Source organism: Spermophilus citellus (assembly GCF_964194105.1).
Source record: "Spermophilus citellus genome assembly, chromosome: 5".
NCBI lineage: Eukaryota > Metazoa > Chordata > Mammalia > Rodentia > Sciuridae > Spermophilus > Spermophilus citellus.
The window spans coordinates 117,849,390-117,862,903 of NC_138186.1; the positions used below are offsets into that span (position 1 = coordinate 117,849,390).

A 13,514-nucleotide genomic window follows, 5' to 3' on the forward strand; every position below is an offset into this window, starting at 1 on the left:
AGAAAGCAATCAAGCATTTGCATGTTCCTAACAGTTCCCCTGACCTATAAGTCATGCAGAGGTGACACCCACACCTCCCACACATGTATTAGGTTGCAATAAAGAGGAACACTGGATTTGAGGAATTCACTGCTTTTACAGCAAGCAGTTAGCAGCCTAGTCTTTATGACAGAGAGAACATAATCTCATATTTTAAGGTTACCGACTGCATGAACAACTCTTAAGAATTGGTTGTGAAAAAGAGTGGTCATAGACTTGCAGTCTTGGTATACCCAGCAAGATATAGAAGTGGAGAAGTCAGAGGTGGTTGGCTGTCCCTCTCAAGAAGTTTTCCTGGGAGTACATTAATTTCCTTCTTCCACAGGTCTTAAGACACTGCCAATCTGGGACCACATTAAGTGATTTTTTTTAGTCTGAGGGGTTTTTTGGAGTTCCCAAGTGATGTTAATTTGAGCTACACAAACAAATGGGAATTGACTTGTGGTTACAACTTCTCAAGGACTTTTAAAATATAAAGCCCTGCATCTAGCAAAATTAACTGGTGCACAGTAGGCACTCAACATGTTTCTATAACTATCCTAGGTTTAAATATGAAGGAACTCAATTTTCTTTCAGTTGACATATTTTGTGCTGAGTTCTTTTTTTTATTTAGTTGTAGATGGACACAATACCTTTATTTTATTTATTTATTTTTATGTGGTGCTGAGGATTGAATCAGGACTTCACCTGTGCTAGGCAAGTGCTCTAACACTGAGCCACAACCCCAGCCCTGAGTTCTTTTTTTAAACTGTTTGTTATATCTCACTTTTTATTAAAGAATTATATTTATACATAGTAGTTGGGTTCATTTTGGCAGAATCATTCATGCAAAGAATTTAATTTCAACCCTCATTTCCCCCACCACCCACTTTTCCTCCCCTCCTTTACTGATCTTCCTTTTGCCCCTTTATTTTTTGATTGATACTTTCTTCATATATGGAAAGGTGAAATTCCCTTTGGTACATTTATATATGCATATAACATGATTTTGTTAAACTCATTCCATATTTCTTCCTGTGGAGAGCCACTCTGAATGACCATGCCTTCCAGTCCTGAAGCCCGAGGCTCTGACCAATCACAACATTCATGGTGACTTGGGTGTTGTCCCAGCTCAGATAGCAAGGTGGGTCTTCAGGTATAGGTGTACCTGCTGGGGTTGAGTTACACTCACCTGGTCCCTTGTAATCTTACCCCTTCTGCCCTTTTATGGATAGAACTTTCTAAGTAAGAACAGTATGTGTCACACACCCCCAGCAACTCCCAGCACCCCCGAAAAAAGGCTCACTTCCAAACGTGCTCTCTCTCTCATCAGCCTCTAGTGACTTTCTCTTGCCCTCCCTTTGGGGGATCCTGAGGCTGAGAGCCGGGGAAAGCTGTCCTGAAGCTTGTGTAAAGGTAAATTGTGACACGAGCGACCTTAGTTCAGCGGGTCAGATTGGCATCTTCCCATGTCCGTTCCTTCCTCTCTCCCTCCCATTCTCCTTTTTCTATCACTGCTTCTACTTCCAAATGTATTTGTGTATACAATCCTCCCCCACTGCCTTCTTTTCCTTATTTTGCTTTAGCTTCCACATAGAGAGAAAACATTCGACCTTTAATTTTCTGAGCCTGGCTTATTTCACTTAGCATGGTATTCTCCATTTCCATCCATTTGCTGGCAAATGCCATTATTTCATTCTTCTTTTATGACTGAGTAAAACCCCAATATGTCTATATGCCACATTTTCTTGGTCCATTCATCTACTGATGGGCACCTGAGTTGATTCTATAATTTGGCTATTGTGAATTGTGCTGCTATAAATATTGACATGGCTGCATCACTGAAGGTGCTGATTTTAGATCTTTTGGACATACACCAAGGGGTGGGAGAGCTGGGTCTTATGGTGGTTTAATTCCTAGTTTCATCAGGAATCTCCACACTGCTTTCCAGAGTGGTTGTACTAATTTGCAGTCCTACCAACAATGTATCTATGTGCCTTTTTCTCCACATCCTCTTCAGAATTTATTATTATTAGTGTTCTTGATAACTGCCATTCTGACTGGAGTAAGATAAAATATTAGTGTACTTTTGCATTTCCCTGATTGCTAAAAGATGCTGAGCATTTTGTCATATATTTGTTGGCCATTTGTGTTTATTCTTTTGAGAAATTCGTTTCTTTCATCCAATTATTGACTGGGTTATTTGGGTTTTTGGCATTGAGTTTTTTGAGTTCTTTATATATTCTGGATATTAATCCTCTATCAGAGGAGTAGCTGGTAAAAAGTTTTTACCCCATTCTGGAGGCTCTCTTTACATTCTTTTTTTATTTTAGTATTTTTATTACTTGTTGATAAATTTTTAAATTTGATTTATTTGGTATGTGGTGCTGAGAATCGAATCCAGTGCCTCACACATGCTCGGCAAGCACTCTACCACTAAGCCACAATCCCAGCCCACTCTTCACATTCTTAATTGTTTCCTTTTCTAAGCAGAAGCTTTTAATTTCATGGCATACCACTTATTTTTGGTTTCATTTCTTGAACTTTAGGGATCTTGTTAGGAAAGTTGATTCTTGCACCTCTATAATGGAGTATTGACCCTATGTTTTCTTCTAGCAGTTGCAAGGTTTCTGATCTAATTCCTAAGTCTTTTTTTTAATATTTATTTTTTAGTTTTCGGTGGACACAACATCTTTACTTTATTTTTATGTGGTGCTGAGGATCGAACCCAGTGCCCCACACATGCCGGGTGAGTGCGCTACCGCTTGAGCCACATCCCCAGCCCCCCTAAGTCTTTGATTCATTTTGACTTGAATTTTGTGCAGGATCTAATTTCATTCTTATACATATCATAGGGATATCCAGTTTTCCCAGCACCATTTGTTTAAAAGGCTATCTTTTCTCCAACATGTATTTTTGTCATCTTTGTCAAGTATCAGATGGCTCTAAGTGTGTGGGTTCAACTCTGCTCCATTGATCTTCATGTCTATTTTGATGTCAATACCATGCTGTTTTTGCTACAGTAAAATACTGTAGTGTTCTTCAGGTTCAGATACGTGATGTCTTCAAAATCACTCTTTTTGCTCAGAATTGCATTGGCTATTCTAGGTCTCTTTTTCTTCTAAATAAAATTAAGGACTATATGTCCCACTGTTGTCATATAGTAAATGTACATTTATTCAGTACACTTAATACATGTGTCTGAAATATTTTTTAGTTTCACGTGTTAGGCATTGAACATATTTCAACAGAAAAACCCCAAGAAATTATTTGTACAGTAGCCTACAAAATGAAAACAGTAATGCATAACACCTATGAGCATTCTATAAGACGCACGGCTCTGATCACAACAAAGCCTACAATTTTTCTCTGGACATGTTTGTTAAACTGGTATACCCCAAAGGCAAGAATTTCTGACCTAAGCTATTGTCTTTTGGTCCCCAGTGCCTAGCACATGTCTATAAAATTCACAACTGTAGAGACCATATAGATTAATCTCAGTAATTTAGATACTTGAAGTATGGTCCATGTGTATACAGAGATAAACTTTGCTTTAAGATTTATATGTTTATTTTAATGAGAATGTTTTTAAAATATGGTCATATGGTTTGCCTGATGGTGTCTCCTCCAAAATTCATGGAGGAGAATCCCCAATTTAACAGTAATAAGAGGTATGACCTTTGGGAGGTAAGTCATGAGGGATCTCCTCTCATTGATGGAATTAGCATCCTTATTAAAGGGCTCAAAATTGAATGGAGCTCTCTCTTGTCTTTCCATCGCTTCTGCCATATAAGGACACTGCATTTGTCTCCTCTGGAAAGTACAGCAACAAGACATCTTGGAAGAAGAGAACAGCACTCACCAGACACCACTCTTCCTGATACCTTAATCTTGGACTCCTTAGCATCAAGAACTTTGAGAGATCAATTTCTGTTTTTTAAAATATTTTTTAAAAATATTTATTTTTTAGTTGTAGTTGAACACAATACCTTTATTTTATTTATTTATTTTCATGTGGTGCTGAGGATCAAACTCAGGGCCCCACACATGCTAGGCAAGCGCTCTACCACTGAGCCAAAACCCCAGCCCAATCAATTTCTATTTTTTATAAATTACCTGGTCTATAGTATTTTGTTATAGCAGCATAAAGAGACTAAGATAAGATAATATATTATATCTTCAGTTTTGTAGATATTATTTGGACCAGGCTACTCTTCTTTAAAAACAAGTCTACTTAAAGAAATTAATTCAAAATAACAACTGGTGTCTATTAAGTAATTATATGTTCCAGGAAACTTTCTTCTATATCAATTTTGCAATAACCCTTTAAGGTGAGTGATTTTCTTTTCATCACAAGCTTATACATACACTAAGATTCTGAAACACAGATGAGTAAGGCAATTTTTCTAGGGCCACAGTTAATAAGCAGTAGAACCATGATATATACTATCTACAGAACCCTTAATACTATATTATTCTGTATCCCTAAATACATAATAATCAGCAAATAATGGATCAGCAAAGTATTTAGACAGAAAGTATGAAAATGACTGAAGTGTTGAACATAATAATTCTCAGTCCCCTAAAAAATCATAGAAAAAATAAACCCCACACTGATGCAAAAATCCTAGGTATTTCCATTTACCTGTCAGAAAGGTAGGCAAAAATGATTGCTCCCAGCAGGACTCCAAGCATAATGAGGGGCTGGATCATATCCGCATACCATTTCTGGTCACAGACCAGATCCCACATGGTCACCGCAGTGTTTTCCCACTTGCTCCGGTCATAAACGTAGCCATCAGAGCAAGAAATATTATGTTCATAGCCATCGTATTCATAGTCCAAATGTGACATGTTCTCCCTCCAGAACCTGCTACATCTTGTGAGCTCCCAGATCTCACCATCCTGCAGCTCCACTGAAATGTGATCTTTCTGCCCTGGGGACAACAGGGTCAAGATTTCTTCCAACCTCCAATGAGAGACATTCTGAAATACAGCCCGTTTCACTTCTCCTGGTGGCTTGCAGGTATACTCTGGGGTAATCAACATGAATATAGTAGACACATAGTGGATGCCACAAGAGACATTCTGGTAGGCACATATAAAATACAGGAATATCTGTAATCTGTAAAGGGAAGAAAAGCTAGTTATTCTGTCTGCCTAAGGGCTGAAAGCAGGGCTGGGGTTGTGGCTCAGTGGTAGAGCACTCGCCTAGCATGCATGAGGCACTGGTTTCGATCCTCAGCACCACGTAAAAATAAAGATGTTGTGTCCACCTAAAGAAAACTAAAAAATAAATATTTTTTTTAAAAAAAAAAGAATACAAGCAAATACAAAGGATCTCCATCAGGTTGACCTTAAGATATATTTTTTGGGGGCAAATATATAAATAATTGTAGGTATGTTTGTATGTATGGGTCAGTAAATATATTTCTTAGATCTGTCTACAGAGAAAGCAGAGAAGCAATGACAAGCCAACAGAAACAAAATATCATTCTTCAAAGAAAGGAAACATAAAAAAAAGGATGATCTAAAACCAAGACAGGGGACAAGCCCAGAGTATCTTACACTATCAGAAAATAATGAAATAAATACTCAAAAAACAAAAGGATGAGGACATGTGAAAGAGACAAAGGAACCAACCTGAAGAAAACTCTCAAGGGTCAAAGCTGAAACAATCTGAGCAACAAAAGAAACAGGGTAGTATATACCAAAGTAAAAAATAAGTATGTGTGAATCCATATTGTGATAGCTAATTTTATTTGTCAACAAGGTTAAGGGAGGCCCTTAACATTACTGATAGATGTCTCTATAAGGGCGTTACCAGAAGAATTAATATTTCAGTCAGTGGAGTGAATATGAAGGTGGACATAATCCCATCACTTGAGGACCTGAATAGACCAAACAAGCAAGACAAAAAAAGGGCAAATTCACTCTCCCTACCTATGCTGGGTCATTCATCTACTCCTGCCCTGAGATAGCAGCACTCCTAGTTCTTGGGTTTTTTAACCCAAACCCAGATTTATATCATCAGCCCACCAATCTTCAGACCTTTGATCTGGAATTGATTTATAGCATTGGTTTTCCAAGCTTGCCATGGTTCCCCAGCTTGCCCACAGCCTAGGAGTTTGGGCCTCCATAACCATGTGAACCAATTTCTATAATAAATCCCAGAGATAGTTATATAAATAGATAGGTAGGTGGGTAGGTAGGTAAGTAGGTAGGTAGGTAGGTAGGTAGGTAGGTAGACAGGTAGGCAAGCCAGCAGGCAGACAGGCAGATGGATGGATGGATAGATGGATGGATGGATGAACAGATGGATAGACAGAAAGATGATAGACAGACAATAGATAGACTATCTCCATATCCATAGGTACTACACATGAATTCAATCAACTGTGGGTTGATAATATTCAGGGGAGGAAACCTGCATCTGTACCTGACATATACATATTTTTGTCATTATTCCTAAACAATGCAGTATAACAACTATTTGCTTAGTATTAAGTATAATAAGTATAGAAGATTTAAAGCGTATAGGAGGCTATATGTAGATTATATGCAAAGTCTACACTATTTTATTTAAGGGACTTAAGTATCCACAGATTTTGTATCCTCAGCAATTCCTGGAACCAACCCCCATAAAAACTGAGCAACAATAGACATAAATAGAGCTACCTATCTATCTATCCATCTATTTATATCTATTATCTATATATAGATATCACATTGGCTTTGTTTCTCTGGATAACCCTGACAAATATACCACAGTAGTATAAAGAAATGATTAAAAAGATAAATAAAATGGGAAAAGAGACCAATCTTTCTTACAGTAGAATTCCAATTATTATCTGTAGATATTTCTCCTCTCTAGGAAGTACTCCCTGAGGGTGAGCTAGACATTGTGATTCATTTCCAAAGAATAGAGTAGGAAAAAGAAGGAAACGGTGGCTTTACATGGAAAACATGATCTTCACTAAGTGATGATAGTTAACATCCCAGTGACATTATGGGAATAGAATGGTCCCTGGCTCCCCAAAGACTATGTGCTTTTCTTTCCAAAAACTGTAAGCCTAGTTTAATCATGAGAAAATGACTCTATATTGAAGGTCATTCTATGGGTTCCCTGGCCAATATGCCTAAAGACTGTCAAGGTCATTTAAAAAAAATACAAAGAAACTGCCAAAGAGCCAAGAGATGAAGATAAAATGACAACTAAATGCAACACACATGCAGTGGTACTCTGGACAGGATCCTGGAACAGGAAGAGAACATTCATGAAAAAACTAGTGAAATTCAAATAAAATTTGTATGCCATTAATAGTAAACTGTTAAATATGTTTGACGAATTGCCAACTACGTAAAGATGCTAACAATGGGATAAACTTGGTGATGGGCATACAAGAACTCTCCACAGTATCTCTGCAACATTTCTGTAATGTCTAAAATTATCCTAAAATAGAAGGTTGATTTTAAAATTTTTTTAAATCAAAGTAAAGTCTCCAAATTTACAGACTCCATCCAACAATGACATATTTTCTGAAATAAAAATTATCTCGCAAGGACAACTGTGACCACAGGACAGAAGGGTAGAATATATAAAATTGGAATTGTCCTACAAAATTCAAATCCCTGGAATTGAGTCAGACAAGTCCTATGAGCAGACAACTGAATTATTAGATTGAAAACCATGCTGGGTATGTAGCTCAGTGATAAACAGCTTGCCTTGCATGAAGAGGCCTTGGGTTCATTCCCTAGCACCCCCAAAAAAGACAACAGAACCATTTCAGATAATGATCACTATTATCATAAAACCACTGTAACAGGAAGTAGAAAATACTTCCTGTCAGATCAAACTGAAGCAAAACTGCACAGTTAAAACATGTGGTCTGTATCACCCTTCCTGTGCGGCAGACCTGCCCACTCCACCAGATCTCAATGCTCCCTCTCAATGGAAGGTTCTTTTGAGCATCCTTCAGTCCAACAGTTGCCAATCTATTTTTTTTTTTTTTTGTCTGAGGAAGCTTTATATTTTTAGAAATTTTGAGGACACTAAGGGGCTTTTCTTTACACAGGTCATATCTACCAATATTTATGTATTAGAGGGCTGGGGATGTGGCTCAGAGGGTACAGCACTTGCTTAGCTGGAGGCCCTAGATTCCATTCCAAGCACCACAAAAATACGTGTGTGTATTAGAAACAAAACACGAGAAATTTTAACATTTATTAATCGATTTAAATGTAACAATAATAAATTCATTGCATGTAACATTAACTAACATATAGCTATAATTGTCAAAACAAAATGAAACTCCCTAGATTAAAATAGAAGAAATTGGTTTCTCTATCTGCACCTACATTCAATATGATGTTTTATTGAATGTCAACTGACTTACGGAAAACTACTGTACATTCTCAGAAGAATGAGAACAAAGAAGGGAGCTCATGTCTTGGTATCACTGGGAAAAGACTATGCACCCCAGAGACCTGCTGATCTAGCCTGTTCTTTTTTTTTTTTTAAGAGAGAGAAGAGAGAAAGAGAGAGAGAGAGAGAGAGAGAGAGAGAGAGAATTTTTTAATATTTATCTTTCAGTGGACACAACATCCTTATTTTATGTGGTGATGAAGATCAAATCCAGCGCCCCGCTCATGCCAGGCGAGCGCATTACCACTTGAGCCACATCCCTAGCCCTAGCCTGTTCTTTCTGTGCTCTTTTCTCTTCACTTTTCTCCCTTCACACTCATCACCTACTTTCAGCACCTCTATCTTTCACCACGTGCTTCTCAGTCCTATCTTTCCTATATGCTCTCTGCTTTTCCTTTCTCATTTGCTCATTTCCTCTCCTTGTTGTTTCCTTCTCTTCTAGAACCACAATATGTAACTGGAGTTGACTTTTTAAAAAATAGCATGTGAATGCTTCCTATTTCTCAACCAAACCAAAAAGCAAAAGAATCCCATAAAAGGTTGACGTGAAATTCCATCAGGGTAGAAACTGCCGTCAGTCACAAAGCTGTCATCCATACAGCTCTACTTCCACCAGGAAGATTCTAGATGGGCCTGTCATCTCCCACCCCTCACCAGTTCACACATTCTACTAATGATTTACATTGTTGTTTTAAAGTGTAAGCACTTCACAGTTGTTATCTCATTTAATCTTCAACATATTTTAATGTTTGTAGGCCAGCCAAAGTATACTCACCAGTCTTTGCTTAACCAGTCTTGTAAGTAAAACGGAAAGTTAATCTAACTTAACAGAACTTTCATAGTTTCTTTTTTTAATTTTATTTATTTATTTATTTATTTGTAAATAGAGCACCTGAGTGTCTCTACTTTGCTACAAAATATCAGAACCATCTGCCCTTGAAGTTAGTGAAACTTGAATTCCCTAAAAGTTACCAGTAGTTAGTACCAATGTTCCCAAATGTAATTTGTAAGTTACTTTTTAATGCTGTTGTAACTGCAAAACTTCGGGAACTTAAGTGCCCATCAACAGGAAACTGGTTAAAAAAATTGTGGTAAAAGCATGTATATAGCCTGGGAGATGCCAGAGTGGCATGGAGTCTTCATTGCTAGGGTCTAAAACATATTGAGAGCCCTGATGCCAATCATCACTGAAGGTGGTAGACCAGTTAATATATTAACTATATAGTTAATGTATGGTAGGTACAGGCAGGATAGGAACTCAGACATTCAACCTTAGAGCTGATGTCTTCATCTCCATACTATTCCCAGGATAGCACTGTGGTTTAGACTGTGGGCTATGAAAGACAATGGACTAGCCTCCAACTCTGCTCTGCAATTATTAGATGACTGAGGCAGAAGCCCTAGTTTTCTCATCTCTAAAATGAGGGTGTGCCAAACTCATAGGGCTGTAGTGAGGATTAAAGAAGAAGCCTTCAATAAGGTAACTATCAGGAGGGAGCAGGGAAGAACTGGGGCCTCCTCCCTCTGCCCCCAGGCTTCCGTTGTGCAGATGCTGGGAATCATAACCAATTCTAGGCAACCTTCTACCCTGAAGAACAGCACACACATCTTTTCACAAAGCCTGAGAGGAAAGGAAATCAGGAATCAGATGATTCCAGCTTTACAGACAGGAAATGGAGAAACAAAGTGTTCCCAAAATCACATTCGAAATAAGTGTCAGGCCAGGCTTTGGAGTCAACCCCAAACCTTTAGCCATCAAGTTATGGGGCCCTTCACCAGCTGCCTCTCCTGTCAAAACATTCTGGGTCAAAGAGGAGCATTTTCCTTTAAGTGAATGCATACATACATTCATATAAATATTTAATTTTTAAAAATCAACTTAACAAATGAAAAGATTACAAGTGAGAGTTAAAACTGAAGTTCCACCACACATATCTGCAGTATGTGATCACCACCAGCCTGTCTGATGATCAGTAAACTAAGGATCCCAACATTTCTTGTGCAGAGACCCTATGGGCATCAAATGAAGAAGTATCTGTAAAAGTATCCTGCACGTTGCACCTGGCACAGGTTAGGTTTCTCCAAATGGCAACGAATAACCGTTGTTCCTGGGATATACCTACCTGCCAGGCACAGAGGGGACCCTAATCTACCCAGTAGAATGGGGAAGGCAGTCACAGGAGAAAGTGGAGGAGACGGTTGGGCCAATTAAAGACATGTGTGTCCTGGAACAAGCACTACTTCTGTGACCTCCCGTCTGCTGGGACCTGTCCCACCTGTTCCGCAGCAGGCAAGCAGGCACACCTGGCGGCCCCTCACCCACCACGCCCCAGGGGAGCCCCAAAGCTTCTTTGTTCTCTACAGGAAGGTAAGGCCGCCAGAGACCCAGAGGACAAGCCCTGCACTGGGCCAGGCTTAGGGTCACTGGTCTTGCGACTTCCCTGCGGGAAAAGGGAGTGGAGAAGTTTTAGGTACTGGAGCACAGAACGCAGCTGCAACGGAAAGAAACAGACCCCACCAGCGCCTCCACCCACGTGGCTCCAGCTCCCCCAGCCCCTCCTCCCTACCTGCCGAAGTGCCCCATATAGTCAAAAATCAGCTCCAAGTTGCGGACCCCCATGTTGCAACCTTTCCCGGACTCGCGTGGGGCCAGATTCTGGTCCTCACTGCGTTGCTCAGTCGCCAGGTCCCTCTGAGCACCTCTGGCTTCTCCCCTCCGCCCCCGCCTCCTGAGCAGCGCCCTGGTCACACTCTTGCCCTCCACCCAGCTCCTCCGCTTCCCACGCCCTCCCCGCTGCCGCGTGCGACCCTTGATACTCAGTATCCACGTGGCCTCTACACTCCAGGGAGGCTCAGGAGCCTAGCAAAAGGTTGTCAACCCGGCCTGTCGCCCAGGCTGGGAATGCAGAGACCCTGGGTGGGTCTTAGAACTGCAAAAACATAGCTGTTCTCAGCAGGACACAACTTACAACTTTGGCTCTCAAACTTTCATGCTTAATCCAGTAAATCCAAAGTTTTCAATTCGGTGAGTTTTTCAGCGAAATTAACAAAGGTGCATTAAAATAGGTTGAAAATAATAATCTAGAATTTATTATATTGTGTAATTTATAATCAATAATATTAATTTCATTAATATTAATGAATGTTATCACTAATCCTTAACCTATTTTCTCAAAAGAATAGAAATCTAAAAGTATAAATATTTGTTTCAAAGTTATGAAGACCCGGTGTTGCGATGTGATGTGGTAGAAGAGGGATGGCCACTGACAAAGTTCCTGCTGGAAGAGTCCTACAGAGATTGTCGTGGACTCTGTTCTTCCTGGGGCCAGAGTATCTGCTACAGTCACCAAGTCTAAGACCTTCCTCGGGAAAGTGCAATCAGAGTCTGTCTGGGGAAATTCTAGAGTAAAGTGTTTTAATACATTCCACTCCCCCTAGGATCCTCCTGTCCCATCCCCTCTGTCATGCCCCTGCTTCCATGCTGAAGCAATTGCCCCCCCCAACACACACACACACTCCTAGCACTGTGTCCTACCCACTTGAACGCTCCCAGCTCCAAATGACCTCCTCTTTCTCTCTCAAAAGCCCTACTTCCCAAGACCAGAGAATCTGGATAGAATTTATGCTAGTATTAATTACCCATAGAAAAATACCTAGATACCTCTCCACTAACTTCAAATGATAATGTCCCCAGCATTTTGTATCTGGGGCCTTTTCTTCTCTTCTTCCCCCTATATGCACTGTCTTAATTGAACATGTATATTCTCCTGGACTAGAAACCAGAAAATATCAGCAAAAATACTTGATAAAGCTAAGCCCTGTGTAGGAAGAGTGAGCTGTTCCCTGCTCAGAGGGGGGAGGGCAAAGACAGATGAGCCTGGTTTCAGAAGTCATTCAATGGAGAGACTTGATTGGGATTCAATAAGGATGACGATCTAAGAGTTTAGGACTGTTTAGGACACAGCAAAGGGTGGATTTTGAGGCAAGGGGTTTACAAAGGTCCCGGGGAGTAAACTGGTTTCACACTTTCAAGTGAAAAGTTGAACAGTTTGATGTTCATTGAAATTACTTGGGGATGTTCCTGAAATGGACAGCAAGGTATTTATAACCTCTTTCTTCATGGGCAAGAGTTCCCTGGATAGTAAAGTCATATTAATGAAGACCTTGGAATAGGAAAATGATGTCAAGGTAGACAGTCAACCAAGTGAAGGTAGATGGTTTCTGTTCTTGCCACACACCTATAGGTCTCTCCAGCCTGCCCGTCTCTCATTGTCTTAGACCTTTATTCCCAACTCTACTGGACATCATCTGTTCATGCCTCTGGTTACTAGAGGGCTTTCTCTAAAATACTTGGCTTTCAGAGTGAAGTTTCATCTCCTCACCATGTCCTCCAAGGCCTCCTGGGGCTGGATTACTGTTTACTCTCAGGTCTCAGCTTGGGTCATGCTCTCTCGCAGCCCCTTTGCTCCAGAATTGCAGGACCCATCAGTCTCCATGAAGGATGGCACTCACTCATACCACCACACCTTTGCCCACATCATGATCTCAGCCTGGAAATCCCTCTCCCATGGCACTTCTGGTTAAGTCCTACTAATCCTACAGGATCCTAGTCAGTTGTCATTTGATGTTTGATCCATGATGCCAACTAATTGAAATTCCAACTCTTTTCCCCAGTGTAAAAAGTGGGCTCTGGAGTCAGAACCACCACTTACCACCTATGGGGTATGTGATCTTATGTGAGTCATTTAATTCTCCAAGTGTTCTCTTGAAGGTAATGATAGTGCCTCCTTGATGTGAGTATTGAAGGAGACCATGTCTCCCAAGTTTCATCATCCAGCTTTTAGTGACATCCTTGTGATAATTATCATACCTCTATATGTTATGGTTTAGAAATGAGATGTCCCCCCAAATTTTTGTATTAATGCAGGAATATTCAGAGGTGAAATGATTAGATTATGAGAACTATAATGGTCCATCCTAGTTTGAATGGAATAACCAGATGGTAATTGCAGGCAGGTGGGACATGGCTGAAGGAGGTGCATTGGGGGTGTGCCTTCCCTGCTGCCCTTTG

The 13,514-nt window shown here is 40.1% G+C and overlaps 1 protein-coding gene across 1 annotated transcript in view; it reads right to left on the reverse strand.

The window, feature by feature from the left end:
- The window catches only part of SLC22A16 (solute carrier family 22 member 16), a gene marked incomplete at its 5' end in the record, with an annotated part of 55,426 nt that extends 44,363 nt beyond the window's left edge, over nt 1-11,063 (reverse strand). Inside the window, 2 exons of the mRNA XM_081295009.1 lie at nt 4,664-5,143; nt 11,011-11,063. Of these exons, the coding sequence (XP_081151135.1) occupies nt 4,664-5,143; nt 11,011-11,063 (533 nt within the window). The remainder of the gene's footprint in view (nt 1-4,663; nt 5,144-11,010) is intronic.
- Between the last annotated feature and the right edge of the window lie 2,451 nt (nt 11,064-13,514).